The following is a 17826-nucleotide window of genomic DNA, read 5'->3' on the forward strand; positions in this document are numbered from 1 at the left end:
TAGACTAAGGACTGTGTTAATTATACTCAATTGAGATGGATTATTTAATTTACTACGTGTGGAGTAAAATTACTATTTATTGGTTTGTTATATGAAACCGACAAGGCCTTGGAAGGGCTAAGGTGTCATTTTATGCTATGATGAACTGATTCGTTATGCACTTTTGTATAAAAAGGATCATTTCAAAAAACATTCAATGGTAAATATTTATTGCTAAGAAGCTATTATAGATTTGAGGTTTCTCATTAGATACTTAAACAGAATATATAGATGTATTTTTAGCTAAATATAAATAAATATTAATTTTCTGCACTTTGTACAAGGCCACTTGTTCAAATATTGTAAAAATATTAATATCCCATAATCATATTGGTATTTTTACAGATGTTTTGTGCAGATTTTGCATTTAATAACCTAATATTTCAAATGGGAGAAATATAAGTGAATTTTGGTTGTGACTTTTACTTGCATCAGAGAGCGTTCTTTTCCCTACATATCTTCTTTATGACTCCCCTATGTACCAAACTCAAATTTTAGTCTCAGTATTTTTTTTAACTTTAACTCATCAGCCCACTGGTTTCCAGGGAACTCTACTTGTAAAAAAGTCCAACATCCCGGACTATTAAATAATAATTTCTACAATTGCTATGGTTATTCCAAATACCACATTAATCTGTCAAACTTAAATATTTCACTTGTTTCCAGGGAACTCCACTTGCACAACAATTACCTACGAGTGCTGCCATACGATCTCGGCAAGCTGTTCCACCTGCAAATGCTCGGCTTGCAGGGGAACCCTCTCAGTAAGGAGATGCTGTCGATATACAACGATAACAACGGCACGGCGAAGCTGCTCACGTACCTGCTGGACAATTTGCAAGGTAGGTGCTTGGTAGTTGATAGTATTCGATTTTGGGTGTTAGAGAGTAAGGAGTAGAGAAGATTTAGACTGTTTTGGTAGTTTTTGGAAGTGTTAGGGAGGAATACGCTGTGGCAATGCTTTTGAAAGATAAATATGTTTTATTATGAATGTATGAAGTGGGTGTTTTTTTATATGTAGCAGTATTTCCTGTATAGATTGTGCCTACTTTTTATTTTTGTGATAAGTAGAAAAATGATCTGTCAGTGAAATAAGTGTTGCTATAAAACTATTTATAACATTTCTTTTAATTATTGCGGTGTGTCTATAAAACGCCACACTACTTTACCGGCCAAGTAACAAGTTATTATCACCTGTTAGTTCATGAGTTATGTGCTAGATGGCGCTTTTCTTAAATATTTGGAACAACTCCATCTATCTGTTTGTATCCGAACTAACTAAAATTTCATTTAATTTTTATAAATAAATGTAGAGGGCATCCTATTTGTTGGAATTTTTTTAGAAGAATTTTCATTGTAACACAGATGTATCATAAATATTCCTAAAGTGGGCCATTAATCGGCCGCTTCGACGATTTAATCTTCGTAAATTTACACACATTAATAGAAGGATTCTGTACAAATAGACGGAACACACTGAAAGTACTTTCAGAGAAAACTTAAACATGACCCAAATAAGCTCGCAATCTTTATTATTATTATTCAGCCATGGCTGTCCCACTGTTGGGCAAAGGCCTCTCTTCCCTCCGTCCCCGTCTTCCTATTGTGAGCAGTTTTAGTCCATTCCTTGCAATGAGAGTCCAGTTCGTCTCGCCATCTGATTTTGGGCCTGCCACGCAGCCTTTTTCCATTGTTGGGGATCCACATAGTGGTTTTGCCCACAACTCTTCGGACATTCGGCAAACATATCCAGCCCAGTTCCATTTGAGCTCGGCAGCTTTATGGGCTACGTCGACAATCTGTGTTTTTGAGCGCAGCTTTACTCATAAAATAAATCAGTGTGACTTTATACAATCACTAGTACCGCTTATACCAGTTATGTAGGACGAAAATTAAGAAAAAAGATTCAACATTTGTCGACGCCAATTACGCCATAATTAGAGCTATCAATTTTTTTCTAAAGATGACATCTGTGACTCGTCACGTGATGGGCGTGTAATTATTTAATGAGCGTGGTAATGTTGCAAAAAATGGGGGAAATTGGATGGATGGTTGGGTCGATTTTTCCGTAATACTGTGGAAATTGGTTCACAGGCAAAAATTAACTATTTTCTTTTCTTAGATAGTAATTGTGTTTATGAAATGATTCAGATGTTCTGTGATATTGTTTGACCACTTACTAAAATCTGAAAGAAATATCGTCTGATTATTTATTACTAGCTGTGCTCCACGGTTTTACCCGCAGTGCTCCGCTAAATCAAATCGGACCAGTAGTTCCCGAGATTAGCGCGTTCAAACCAACAAACAAACAAACTCTTCCGCTTTATAATATAAGTATAGATTACGAGAGGCCATAAGTTAACACACTTTCTTGTTGTAAATAATTTGCATAGAAACAGGAATTTCGTATCCAAAATACGTTAATTATAAACGCTCAATTACTTAGTTCAATGCCCTAGTTTTAATTGCATATATATTTTTACTTTCGCGCGTAATTAATAACTTGATAGTGTTCGATTAATTATTTTTTATTTTAACATGTTTTTTATTTATATTCCGTAAATGAACATGTATAGGTAAACCAGAATCTGATGGCAATTAGGGAAATCAAAATTTTGAGTGTGCAATACTAGGGAAAATGGACTGAACGATCTTGATACTGCTTATTTTTTATTTTGTCCTCAATATCATTAGTCACATAACATAAGTGGATAATAATGAGATATCCACATAATAATATATAGGTGCATACTTACATGTTTATGTATAACATATTATGTATTTACAATACCTATATAATATGTATATATCATTATCATAATCCCATATGAAAATGTGGATGTAATGATAATGCAGATGAACCTCGATTGTTTTTTTTATAAAATAAAAAAAAAAATAATGTTTATTTTCGTAAGTATTAACAGATACACACATTACAAAATTGACTTGGACAGCTTACAAATACTCCGTCAAGAAATATACATATTATACATATCATCCAGAACTGGAAAAAGATTCTAAGTATTCCACTTCCATTTCTAGATCTTCAGATGAAGATGACGATAAAGGAGTGTTTATAATAAAACGCTCTTCGATTATTACAAGCATCTTGTGTCATATAATCGTTTTCGATTTTTCTGACGTGTTCACAGCATTTCAGTTATTGCTCTGGCCCAATTTCAGAAAAAGCTTCTTCCACTATTTTTTTGATATCCGTAGCAGGTCTATTAACATTCTTCTCAAATCAGTTCTTTTGGATTAAGTTAGGTTGTTTAGGATTTAAAATATTTTTAATTTAAAGTATCAAAACGGGTAAGTCCAATTTACCAGTCAAATCTTCCACGCGCTTCAAAATTGAAGATTGTGATGTGTTTGAACCTTCTTCATCCAATATTTTTCTATACACATTGTAAACAACACCTCTTGCTTGTGATCGCAGCGGCTTTATCAACATTTTCGAAGATTTTGAAGACAAAATCCTAAAAATTTTTCATCAACTTCGAAGAAGACAAATAATTTGACAGCCAATTTGATAGTTGTCAAATAAAGTTGCCACATGAAAATCGTTGTTTTATGCCATCAGTTTCTGGTAGACCTATAATAAGATAATTGTTTACTGCCTATTTAACTCATCGACGTATAATTATTCTTATTCTTATTTCTCGAATACATGCACTAGTTTTTCGACCTTGGCTTCGCTTGCGTCTACTTCACATACAGGGTGTACCAAAAAGTAGTGATGAACGGAAGCTGAGAGGTAGAGGACCTAGAGGGCTATCCGAATCACCCCCATGTATGTAATGCGATTTTTCGTATTTTCGGAGTTATGACGATTTTTTCAATTTTTCACCTATCGCCGAGTACGATGATATTTTCACTCATGCTGACGTCAATGATTGCGGAAGATGCTTGATTTTTTTTGTGTGCTAAGCTGAAAGATAGGCCAATTCAGTATGGTAACATTTACTATCGTTAGATCTTTGAATGGAATAAAAAAAAGAATGAAATGGCAAGAAAGATAAAATTACCCAGTATGTTCACCACTTCAAGGGCCCGTAAAAAAATAAAATCACATAAAAAAAGTTTTCCGTTTGACTTTTAAAAACTTGCTCTATCTATCAGATAGCTACCCTGAAAATTTCATTTTATTATTCAGAAGGCTTCAATCGAAAAATTTGAATCTAAATGTGGTAAGTGCAAAAATTGAATTAACATGATGATCATTAAAACCAATAAATAGGTGTTTAATTACCAGAAATTTTTAAAATAACCCCGCTGTTGCTCAATGCAAGTGCGACATCACCGTAAAAAGTAGTCTTTTAAATGTCTGAATGCCCTTTTATCATTTTTAATGGTTTCTTCTGCTACTATGAATTTCCGGGTTATTTCGTCCAAATTGTGGCAGTCTCTCGTCTTTGTAGTATCCCCACGGAAAATAATCAATAGGGTTTATGTCCGGGGACCGTGCAGGCCAGGCTAAAGGGCCAAGACACCCTGAAAGATGGATTGGTCGTTGCAGCCTGCGCATGCGCCGGTGAAGCCTGCCTTAAAGCCTGGCCTCCACGGTCCCTCGACCTAAACCCCATTGATTTGTTTCAATGGGAATATTAAAAAGACTTCGGCTACTTGAGAGAATGCCACAATTTAGACGAAATAACCCGGAAATTCATAGTAACAGAAGAAACCATTAAAAATGATAAAAGGGCATTCAGACATTTAAAAGACAACTTTTTACGGTGATGTCGCACTTGCATTGAGCAACAGCGGGGTTATTTTAAAAATTTCTGGTAATTAAACACCTATTTATTGGTTTTAATGATCATCATGTTAATTCAATTTTTGCACTTACCACATTTAGATTTAAATTATTCGATTGAAGCCTTCTGAATAATAAAATGAAATTTTCAGGGTAGCTATCTGATAGATAGAGCAAGTTTTTAAAAGTCAAACGGAAAAATTTTTTTATGTGATTTTATTTTTTTACGGGCCCTTGAAGTGGTGAACATACTGGGTAATTTTATCTTTCTTGCCATTTAATTATTTTTTTTATTCCATTCAAAGATCTAACGATAGTAAATGTTACCATACTGAATTGGCCTATCTTTCAGCTTAGCACACAAAAAAAATCAAGCATCTTCCGCAATCATTGACGTCAGCATGAGTGAAAATATCATCGTACTCGGCGATAGGTGAAAAATTGAAAAAATCGTCATAACTCCGAAAATACGAAAAATCGCATAACATACATGGGGGTGATTCGGATAGCCCTCTAGGTCCTCTACCTCTCAGCTTCCGTTCATCACTACTTTTTGGTACACCCTGTATATAATTCAGCAGTCAATTTCATCATTCAAGTATGTAAATAATGAAATATAATGTTGAGGTTTCGCTATACAATGTAGTGTTTTACTATACATATACATATATGCTGTGATGTATGATTAAAATTTATTAGTCATATTAGGTATGGAAAATTAATCCAAATCTATTTTATGGCAAAACCTTGAGGAGGATACAGGCAGGCAGGAAATTACACAAATAGACACAAAAACGGCTATTTTAGTACTGTAAACCAACTACATATATGACAACAATAAATATCGCGTAAACTAGATCAGTGTACTTGTTTTTCCAAGTTTACATAAATATAGTATCAATACTATAAGCAAGTCACGATGACACCACACTATCTGTACTGTGTTACGATTGAGTCGTCCGCGAGATTCGTGGCTACGTCACGCGCGGTCAATTTGACGCGTGGTTATAGTGAGTGTGAGAGATGCTGGTTAGATTTGTGAGGTTGATTTAGTTTATGGGATATAGGATAAATGCTATATTTTAGATGAGATGTGTGTGAAGGAAGTTATGCATTTTTGGGTGAAGTATGATGTGGAATTGAGGTAAATTAAAAAAAAGTTAAATGGAGAATTTTATTAAATGTCACGTAGCAGGTTACGTCTTTTTATTTCAAATTGGATGAAGAGCGGAAAATATCTTTATTTTTTTAATTTGTTGGTGAATTCATTAATAAAACATTTTCTTAAAGGAACTTTTGTGATGTAATAAGGTTTTCTAAGTTAAATCGATGCTGTGTTAAATTTTGCAGGAAGTAGATTATTTATACGACTTATTAATAATAGATACCAGGAAACGCTAACCCATTATTTGCTATTATGAAATGATAAAGATCGTCGATATTAATTTGATTTTAATAATATGCGTATGAACCCCTAAAATGCTGGCCAGCATTGGTGACATATGCAAATTGATATCTAGGTATCTATCAACATAAAATTCACGTGTTTGAATATATATTATGTCGTATTTTTTAATACTCCTAAGAGCACCCTGGCAGAAAAACGTTTGCTGTGTCAGCTCGGTCTTTCTCGGAAGAATTCACAATTTGCAAAATTCTACAAAACATAACACGTCTTAACAGTCACTTGTTTAAAATTTCGAAACGTAATGTAAACGCATTTGCATTTATAATTCGAGTGGTATTTCCAAGTCTCGCGAATATTTATATTCCCATTACGCATCATTATTTATTATAAACATAAAATTGTTTATTATCTCTCGCGCTACGCGATCGTGTCGGATCGTTTAAACTCGCTTTCATATCGCCATTATTTTATTTTGCCTTTCAAACTTTTTATTTTATCAATTTGAGGTTGAACTGAAAAGTTGGAAAGTGGTTACTGAATTTCACTATTGTTTGTGTTGATTCACTTTTTTGTACCAAATGATATTGTTTGAGAGATAAAAAAAAGTTAATTATTTGGACGTTGCGATTACATCTTTTGTTAAGTGAAGCCCACTTTTGATCGTGTTTTATTGGAAATTGCTTTTGTGTTATTTTTGGTTTTATTATCTCAAAGGTATCAGAAGCCCTTCTCGACTGTGTAGTTTGTAGGCTTTGTAATCATCCGCCGATTTTAGATAACAAAAATCTGAATAGCAGAAAGAAGGTAGTTTAAAAAACTATTTTTGATACTCTTATTCTAGTATGTACTAGTTTTTTCTTTTTTGCAACACACATCAATCGTCAAATACAAAATAGCACTAGTATGTACGTGTTTTGTGAGGCATTTTGCTCAGGCTGTTCCTTTTGCTTTATTTAAGTTAATGAGCTATTTAATGAATTGATTTGGCAATTATACGTAGGTACGAGTAGAAAAGAAAGCCAAACGTCAATTAATAACCGAAAGAAAAGATTTTTTCCGGCAATAGGTACAGCTTAAAAGGCGACACTAAACAAAAAATAAACACGCATACATTATAATCCTCGAACATCCCGCGGATACGTTTGTCTCGCTCCAGCACAATGAGCTTCGAAAGTGTGGGAATGCGTCACATATAATTGATTGTATTAGAAGAAGCCCGTTACGCCGTCGCGCAGTGAAAACGCGCGTGAAATGTACCAGCCTTGACTTGTTTCTTTATATTTGTTACGAATATTGAAAGCCTTTTGTTCGCCAATACGTTTGTCACTCCAACTGACAACGTACACCAATTTAAAACGAGCTTCAATGGGCTTATCCTAGTTTAGATGTTATTGTGAAGTCAGCCTTTTGACTCGGTTCTATGGTAGCGTAGTCAGAGCGGACCGCGAATATGATAAATGTTTTGTTTGGTTCTGTTTTGGTTCGAAACGTGGATACAAATGCACCGTTATGGAGGCAAATTTCGATTTCACATGAGGTTGCGTCAGGCCAATGATGAAGATTTTGAAAATATGACCATATTAGATTAGTGATTAGATAATCTTATTAAAAGTTAAATCCGGCGTGATTTAAACTTGCCCGAAGGAATAAAATTAATATTAATAATATCACTTAACAAGAATTATTTTCATCGACCACGTAATCAAAAAGCGTACGAAAAAAACTTTCGTTTTCGATGAATATTTTTAAAATGTAGAAAGCCATGGCGCCTCAATAAGAAAGAGTTACAAATTTACATACGATTTCATAATCTTACGTGATCGAACTTAAAAACAAACGAATTCGGCTCGAATCGATAGTTATAGAATATATTAACGGGGTGTATGTAAATTGTTGTTGAGGAAGTCATTATGAGGAAAACGAGGAGGAAGAGGTATTGTCACACTCAAATGTAGGGGATGCTTCAGTAATAAAAAGTGCATTTTCCAGTGGACTAAACTAGTATCGAAATCATTCACAAAACACACACAAAAAAGAATCATTAAAATCGGTCCAGCACTTAAGAAGGTGTTCACACGTACACAAAAAAAGATGGCTCGCTCATCTCAATGATACAATTTTTTTGGAATTTGAAATGAAGGAAGAATGCAGTCTCTATTTCTTTATTAATTATTGAAGTCGAATATTATAAATCAAAAAATAAAAGAATTGAATACTAATAATAGACTGGGGTAGAAGCCTTTGAAAATAATGAAAAGATAAAAAAAATCGCAGTCGGATGAAACCCATTAGAAAAGGAGGGGAATATGATAAAAATGTAAGGAAAAATAAATTACGGTCAATCCGAGTTCGGGAAGCGGGAGGGGGGAGCTTTAAAGAGAAAAAAATGGTTTCTCTCGATTTCCGACGAAACTACAAGTCCTATAGAAAAAAGTTCAATGGCAAAGTTGTAGGTAATTAAAAGTTCTACAACTTTTGTATTCACAATTTTTTCACATAACCTAAAAATTTAGGTGAAAAATTCAAAAAACCAAGTTTTTGGTCTTTTATTTCTATCTACTTCAAAATTAATTTTTTTTCTACGAAATTTGGTGGAAACTTACTTTATTATGTCCCAAATACACTGTAATTTATTTGATTGAAAATATTTATTTTTTCGCCTTATTTTGAATTAATACCAAAAAAACAACCTAATTTTCAATCGAAAAGTCACCCGTCAAAATATCAGCTTTTTTCAAAAACTTGGGGTGCCTTTTATTCATTGAAATCTCTACTTTCATATGGTGTAAAAAAAATAAACACCACCATAGTAAATGTTCTCAGGAAATGCATACAAACAGTCTGAAAATTAGCTTTTACTAAATCAGGCACACTTCTCGAACTACCTGAAATGTTTTTATCGACATCATTTTGCTTTTGAATATGCTGTAAAATATTAAACTTAGAACAGATAATTATTTATCTTTTGAAATATTACCGAAAAGCCGATACAAGAGAAGATATAGAGTTCAAGAAGTGTGCCTGATTTAGTAAAAGCTAATTTTCAGACTGTTTGTATGCATTTCCTGAGAACATTTACTATGGATGTGTTTATTTTTTTTACACCATATGAAAGTAGAGATTTCAATGAATAAAAGGCACCCCAAGTTTTTGAAAAAAGCTGATATTTTGACGGGTGACTTTTCGATTGAAAATTAGGTTGTTTTTTTGGTATTAATTCAAAATAAGGCAAAAAAATAAATATTTTCAATCAAATAAATTACAGTGTATTTGGGACATAATAAAGTAAGTTTCCACCAAATTTCGTAGAAACAAAATAAATTTTGAAGTAGATAGAAATAATAGACCAAAAACTTGGTTTTTTGAATTTTTCACCTAAATTTTTAGGTTATGTGAAAAAATTGTGAATACAAAAGTTGTAGAACTTTTAATTACCTACAACTTTGCCATTGAACTTTTTTCTATAGGACTTGTAGTTTTGTCGGAAATCGAGAGAAACAATTTTTTTCTCTTTAAAGCTCCCCCCTCCCGCTTCCCGAACTCGGATTGACCGTAATTTATTTTTCCTTACATTTTTATCATATTCCCCTCCTTTTCTAATGGGTTTCATCCGACTGCGATTTTTTTTTGTTTCAAAAATTATCTACTCTAGTCTATAATCAAAATTTATTATAGGGAGGTTAATTTTTATAAAAAATTAATTTGGACGCTGTTCCCCTGACAGCCGGTTTCTTAGCTCATCATATACCAATCCAGCATTGCTAAAAAGTTTGCTGGGGACACTTGATGGAGGAGAAGATAGGTATTGCCGTAGGGTTCCGTTCAGCCCCGAATATTTCGGATTATTTTTCCACCATAGGAGACTTTTGTTTTTTTCGTTTCATCTGCAATCAGCGGTTTTCGCTTTATGCGGATGTGTTGCAAAGGCAAAGTTTGGCATGTAGAGCGAGCCCTCCAGTGAGGACAACTGCTCTTCGAGTAATAAATTTAGATTATATCTTTTCTTTTAAGACGATTACGGTAGGACTTTTTTATCAATTGACTAGCTAGTTTGTTAGGAGGTTTTTCCAGTGTGGCAACATAAGATTTTATATGCGTATTAATTTCATCTTTTATGCAACATGTATTAGTGTGACTATGAATTTCAGCATTAGTATAGCAAACCAGGGGGCATTGCTGAGAGTTCGAAGACTGTCTTCATGCATATTAATTCGTTTTTCTTTAATGAAGTTATTTAATAGTGACTTTAGTACCAAGCATCTATCTTCTATTGGTAGAGTTTTAATTTCATCGTCACTATGTGGTTCAGAGGCTAGCATTTCGCCTAACACTGAATCAACAATCTTTCCCGTGGATGGAGTGGCTGTGGGGTAGGATGTGTCCACTGCAACTCCAGAACTAGTGGATGGTTGATTGTCGACTTCCATGACGACATTATCTCATGGGCGTTGGCTGGTTGATGTTAGTAGTACTAATTCAATGCGTTCTTTAGTTATTTCATTAAAAAAAAAATAGTTTTGTATTTTGGATCCAAATAAGTAGAGATAGCGTAGAGATCATTATTATGAATCTCACCGAAGCAGTTGTTAATCTCTTCTATAAGTTTTTGGATGTTATTTTTGCAATCTTGGTCATTAGGTACCGATGTTATCTTCTCTCAAAAATTTTTGCATTGTACATTTTAAGACATGAATTAGTGGTATAACAGAGGATATACAATATACATGCCTCAGTGCTGCTCAAAGTTTTAGTTACCTCTTCAAAGAGTTTCAGAATCTTTGTACAATTTTCAAGTTTCAACCAATCATTTGGTAGAAGTTGCGGAAAATTTGGATGTTGCGATGTATATAGTATGATAGCATCCTTTATCTTAATTAGTCGCTCAATCATATAAAACATGCTGTTCCACTGAGTAGCACATTCTCGTATAACTGACAGTTGAGGTAAACCCAGGCGTACTTGAAAGTCGTTCAATTCTTTTTGTCCAGTAAATTTTATCGCAAGGCATTTTAGTTTATTTCGTAATTTAGTAATTTCTCAAAGTTATTATTGTTACGACTCGAAAAGTACCAAAATAGAATAAAAGTTTTATTTGAATTTTTCTATCGTTTATTGCTATTGTATTTGTTCAGTTTGAGTAATATAAAGTTAAATACGACTTGCTAAATTATAGCTTAGAATCCTTTTCATCCATTGTTTTGATTTCTCACAACAACGAAAGTTTTTACATAATTTCGGTACTTTATCTCCATGACAACAAATCTGCTAACACTATTCAACCCTATTTAGCAAACATAATCATTCAAGTTGCTCCAAATAAATCAACCAAAACTAGCAATACGTGAGACCACGCGCTCGAAGCAACGGTCATCGTCGCTCTGAATGACAATGATACGTAGCCAGCCGGCGTCGAGGTGAAAGTGTTTGCGAAAGTGAAGCCGGAAGGTGACGACACGCGCGATTTGCGCAAGACTTGCGGGCGGAGTAATGATGCTTGATGCGTTGTTTTTCGATGACTTTTGTTTATTGTTTTATAAGCTCTATTTAAGATGGTTTTCACTTGGATTATTTGGAAGTTACTTTTTCCTACTAATATGTCGTCTGTTGTTGCCTGCGTTGTTTTCAGATTTGTTCTTTGAAGGGTGAATGGTTTTTGTAGTTTTTGTTAGGCGCTATATAAACTGTCACTTTTTAGTGACAACTGCCACTATAAAGTGGCAGTTGTCACTAAGACAATTGTTTAGAAGTCCCTTTTTGTTTCTAATATTTATCTTGTTATACACGCCCGATTTGTGCAAAAGTTGCGAGCAGAGTAATGATGCCTGATGCGTTGTTTTTAGATGATTTTTGTATTTTGTTTTATAATCTCTATTTATGGTGGTTTTTACTTGGATTATTTGTAAGTTACTTTTTCGCTACTAATATGTCTTCTGTTGCTACATTTGTGCAAGTTATAAGAAAAGCAAAACAAAAATTCGATTGTTTGTCTACCAGTGGATAAGTTTTTCGCCTAACGTTACCTTCTGGCTATCTTATAATACATATCAATAGTAAAATTGTACCTACATCAAACGTAAATAATGAATAAACAAATGTAAATTAGTTGTTCGTTATTTTTGTTTAATGATCTTTGTTACTTTAATATTTGATTACCTATAGGTAAACAATCGATTGATTCACATTAATAATAAATAAAAGAGAAATAAGTTCAGTAGCACATTATAAGTGTTATTTCGGTAGGCAACCGCACGACCCGTGAACAATGGTATAAAAGAAATCACGAGAAAAAAATCTTCTTAGACACCGGATTAAGGTCAAACAGTGGTTTATTAAATGCAAATTAATATTAAGTAGGCTGTGGTCGCTTTCTCGAATTTGGTTTTAAACTGATTGTATTGTTGGCAATGAATTGAAGATGAGAAAAATGAAATACAATGTTGTGCCACAAATAAGCATAAGTAACATATTTTCGGTGAAATCACGCGAGTTATTAAAGACAATTATGTATGCACTATCTCTTTCAAAAGATTAAAACTGCTGTTTCGAAAAAAGGGTAGTATATGTATTATTTCTTATCACAAATCAACGTTTTTCCGTGCTTCTAAAAATGTATCATACATCAGGATGAAAGCATTATCATTGTGATCCACCGCGTACCCTTGAATCGACTTTTATCAGACCATCAAATCGGTGAGATATGACGTCGTTAAATCACGCACGTGTAGGTATCAACAAAAAATAGCCGGGAATACTCCTGACCGCTCGATAAATCAATCTCTATTGCCCATCAGCGATGATGCGAATAGCCACAGACATATGTTGTAATTCTATAAGAAAAGGATCCTATCATGTCTAGTACATACTTACTTATACATATTATGAATCAGCGAATGAATGTATGCTATAATATTCTTCAAGTTTTGTATTGCCAGAATTTAAGAACGTAAAAATATAAGCCAACTTGACTTCACCTTGACACGAAAGCAACTAAACATATACGTTGGCAACTCAATGTACCAGAAACTGTCTATTATCGCTTATGCAATGAGGATTTAAACGATCGCACGGAACCTTAGACAAAGCTCGCTTGCGGCGCTTCTGTCACGCATGGTCAGACCAAGAACCATTACAGATTACCGGGCCATTGGTTACACGGTGATATAAGACACAAGTACACAGACGCTTTCTGTGGCCCCGAGTACGTTAAGGGCGGACGGTAGATGCAAGGGCGGGCCGACCTTGTCCCGCCGGGGCGTAGTCTAGAGGACGCTGATGTTACCCTACGTCCCTTCAAACCCTATCTTGTATCCAATATCATAAAGTGAAAACTTTCAGCTATCGCTACAATCGCTTGGATTGCTACAATTAAATTTATTCTTGCAGTCTTTGTCTCTTTTGTTTTCAATGCGAAAGTTTTATAACTATCAATGTTTAGTTTCGCTACATTTGTTCTCAGACGTTGCAGAAGTTAATGTGCAGAGTTATTATTGTTCTAAAGGTGCCCTTTGCGATTTAGTTGAAACGTCTAAATTTTTGTTACGCTGCTTTACCTACGGCTACATTCATATTGCTTTCGCCGTGAAGGAGTATATCAAGATTTACGAGTAAATTGTTTTTTGTTAGACGAAAGTTTAATTCCATTTTCATATTTGCGTGTACATTTTTTATTCGCCTTGATAACATAAAAAAGCAACAATTTATCTGTCTAGCATACTGTAAACTATAAATGAGATGTGAGAGAGATTATATCACAATCACTTTTGTGTATTTTTATATAGAAACCAGACCATATGAATTTTAATATGACTTAGCTACAAATTAATTCAGTATGACACTGTTGTTTTTCAACCGTCGATCGTAAACTATTAGACTACAAGCCCGCATAGGAAAAAATATGGGTCAATTGAACCACCAGGGGACATATCTAAAACGATAGAAGGGCATAAAATAATAAGTTCTTATTATTTTTAATGGATCTATCGATGGTTAAGAATGCCGTACAAAAATATATGACCAAAATTAACCTAGTCTACCTGTACTTTTGAATTCTCATCTGCACTCAGTTGGACAGCTTACAAGTGACGGCATAGTGATGAATCTTATTATTTTATGCTCTTCTATCGTTCTAGATATGTCCTCTGGTGGTTCAATTGACCCATATTTTTTTCCTATGCGGGCTTGTAGTCTATATTTCTTGTTGTGATTTTAAAAATTATTACCTACTTCAAATTTCAAACAACAAAAACTTTTTAGCATTTCAACGCCAGCACTCCAATAGAAGTACTCACATAAAGCAATCAAAATACTCTTGAAAAATCTCAATGGCAGTGTCTCTTTGTGATACTCAATAAGTTCTCAGATTTCTTTGGCGATGTTTTCGTCTCGGTCAGTGCAGTAGTTAACACGGTGTAATTTAGTTACATAAAAGTTATTGTCAGTTGCATGAAGGGCGGACGAACGTCCTGTCTTCAATATAAAGGTCGTTTTAGCTTATTTTAGACGGTTCTGTTAATTACTCTAGCGTATAATTTAAATCTGTTTCGACTTTGCGTGAACTGTTCTTTTGATTAATATTCACATATCTCGCAGTGGATTTAATTTCATTTCAAGCGTTCAAACTGAGCGAGTTTAAATACAGAATGAGCAAATTTATACGCAAAATACAACGCATCATAAAATTTTATACCATCACGTAAACTCTAGGATACGGAGCCCTTAAGGCTAATTTGAAAAGATGTTTATCATTATGATGCAGGTATGGTTGGGCATAAACAACAGAGATATCCTGATTACGAAGTTTTCTGACATTGTTCGCCTTTCCTCAATATCTTTTGATAAATATCTTTGTATTTTAGAAACTCGGATTTGCATTACGAGTAATTTACGAATGTCCAAGCATCGTAGATCTGTTTCTAATGACACCGCACAGTACATTGTCGTAGGAATCCTTCGATTTATTGTCGAATAGAATACAAATGACGGTCGTCGCGAGTTGATAGGTCTTAATGCCGTGATCTTAGAGGCTCGACACGGAGTTGTTTATTGCCTCGTAAACTTAGCTCGTGCTGTGAACGCGAATAATTCAGCATTAAGTTGCAATTTCTTTGAAAAAAAATTCTATTTATGTTGAGCTTTTGCGTAAACGGAGACGATGTGATGACGATTTATAATGCGTTTTGTCGTATAAATCTTACCGAGTAGTCGAGACGGGCTAGACAGATACATAGTTAAATCTTTCCAAGTTAACAATTTATGTATTATAATAAGACAATGGTCATAAAAATTCATGTGGTAGTTAGACGGCAATTTACTACCTGCTGAATACTTAAATCGCTCTACAATTCCTAAGGCTAGGTAGCAGATTTCCGTGATTGTGCAATCCGTACGAAAGGTTTCCGCGAATCTGTTGCGTGTTTCATGGCAGACGGGGCTTAAGAGAATAAAGGAACCATAGCATTAGCGCTTAGAGCAGTGAAAGTGTTGTCGTGCCAATCAAAATCGCATTAGGCGGGTAATATAAACCGACTTAGCCACTCACGGGTGAAGGTGCCTGACTTTGAAAGGTCTCTAAAGCGATTTTGTAATACACACTAACAGCTGCAGCGTCCACACTCCATTTGATAATACTGTAAAGCCAAGAGACAATGATTCTTTTGGTGATGAGATATTTATGGTTAAATGCGTCTATAATGAGCTGGGTAGATAAGCGGTGTAATAAATTATGTATTTATCTATACATATTACATATGCTATTAGTAACGCATGAGGTATTAAAGTAAACATATTGATAAACCCATTTTGAATAATAAGTACTCATTCTAAAGATTAGAATTTAAATGTTTCAAGGAATGTACCTCTTCTTAATAATAAATGCTGTAATATTTATTTCACAAGTTTTATTAGATTGATTTTTTTTATTTTTCAGAGAACAGACTACATCGTATTTTATTATTTATTCCCAAAGCACTTCAAGTAAAATTTCACTAAAGTCACAATAAGTGTTCATAACAGATCCATAAAACGAAAATAACTTTCGATTTCTCGAATAAAATAAATATTGAAACGATCTTACTTTTCAAACTGCTGCCAATTATCAACAATTTCTAGTTAACAATTATAGATGAAGGACTCTGGTGAAATCACGAAAGTGGAATATTCACAAGCCGTAACAGGTTCGTGTCAAATAATTATAGCGATAACACCAAGCTGTCAAGTCATGAGATTGTTTATGCGGCCAATTATTGGACATTTTCATTAGCCGTTGCCCAGTTTGAAGCGTTAAATATTGCCTTCTACTTGGGGCTTACCATGGTCTTAGAACAGTATTATGTCCAGGGAAAATTATGGTGATAAACAACCTATATAGTTCTATCATTCTTCCACACAAGAAATAATAATGCTGTAAGACTTCATGGTACTGGGGCAGTTACCTTTATTTCATTTAGTGTCCTGGATTTCTGTCTCAACATTGCCCAATGCGCCTCATACCGGTTATCATTAGGTCCTGCTTAAATCAAGAGAGTGTGGAAAGTAGGAGGCGATAATTTATGGCATGTGACCGCAAATACGTTTTAGCAAGTTTCTGTTTGATGTTTATTGATTTGCGTTAATGGTGCGTTCTTGATAGATTAATTAATTATTTGCGACGTGTAAAAGTATTCTTAATTTGAGGTGTCTAAAATGTTATTTATAGAATGGTTTCTAACAGTCTTGTTAAGTTATAAGATTTGATGCTACTGTTTTTAGAGCCTATTTGATTATAGAATCTCTTTATCATTTTAACTTATGAATGATTTGATAAATTTCAAATTGTCTAGAATGTCGACACAGAAATGGATTCCATAAAAATAAAAGCAACTTAGCCTAGCTAGCCAACACATTTCGATATTTCGTAACCGCGCCGAGGAGAGATAGTATCCAGCGCTCGGCAGTTGCACATTACGTAAGTTATAAAGAGAAATCCGCGTCCGGAGAAATGTAAAACCAAATCGACTCATTTGCGAGCGGCCGCACATCCGGAACCGATACAATGATTCAGATGGCGGGTAAAAGCGGCTTGCGTAACACCTGTAACTGGTTTGATCGTTTGATAAGTTTCTTCGTGACGTGTTTTAGGTTGGGTGTTTATGGGTCTGGTGATTTGTATGCAAGCGAACGGTTGGTTCGCTTTTCACGTAGCTGTTTCGATGCGTGTGTGGTTCATACTTCTGTAGTACTTTATGGTGTTTTGTGACGCAGTATTGAGATGATTTTTTTTATTAGCCGTATGTTAGATTGGTGTGTTTATTTAGTTGTTCTCGTCAATGTCACTAATCATTTTTTTCTTGAATTTGTAATGATGTTCGTCTGTGACCTTTGGGAGCATGTGATGTCTGATTTACTTATTTTGATTGTAATGAAAAAAAAAAATCTTATTTTTATTTACACAATTTTATTTCGATAAATGATTCTGGAGATCGAATATATGGAAAAAAACTGAAATTGTAATCCCGACTTTGGCAACAAAATATTGTATTTGCGATATAGTTTTGCAAGTAAACCACACCCTAAGTACCGGAGGAATAAGAGAAAGTAAAAGTTATTTAGAAATACGGAAAAGCTTTTGTACGCTCCTGAGAAATGG

General features: G+C 34.3%; 1 protein-coding gene across 7 annotated transcripts in view; it reads left to right on the top strand.

The window, feature by feature from the left end:
- twin (CCR4-NOT transcription complex subunit 6-like twin) overlaps positions 1 to 17826 on the top strand; it is a 204630-nt gene that overhangs the window by 12285 nt on the left and 174519 nt on the right. For all 7 annotated transcript variants that reach the window (XM_089695132.1, XM_089695134.1, XM_089695133.1 and 4 more), the window contains exon 4: positions 706 to 881. In XM_089695132.1, the coding sequence (XP_089551258.1) occupies positions 706 to 881 (176 nt within the window). The remainder of the gene's footprint in view (positions 1 to 705; positions 882 to 17826) is intronic.

Source organism: Colias philodice, chromosome 5, assembly GCF_061535455.1.
Source record: "Colias philodice isolate Cphi_HAF_F1 chromosome 5, ilColPhil1 Martin Lab GWU primary, whole genome shotgun sequence".
Classification (NCBI taxonomy): domain Eukaryota; kingdom Metazoa; phylum Arthropoda; class Insecta; order Lepidoptera; family Pieridae; genus Colias; species Colias philodice.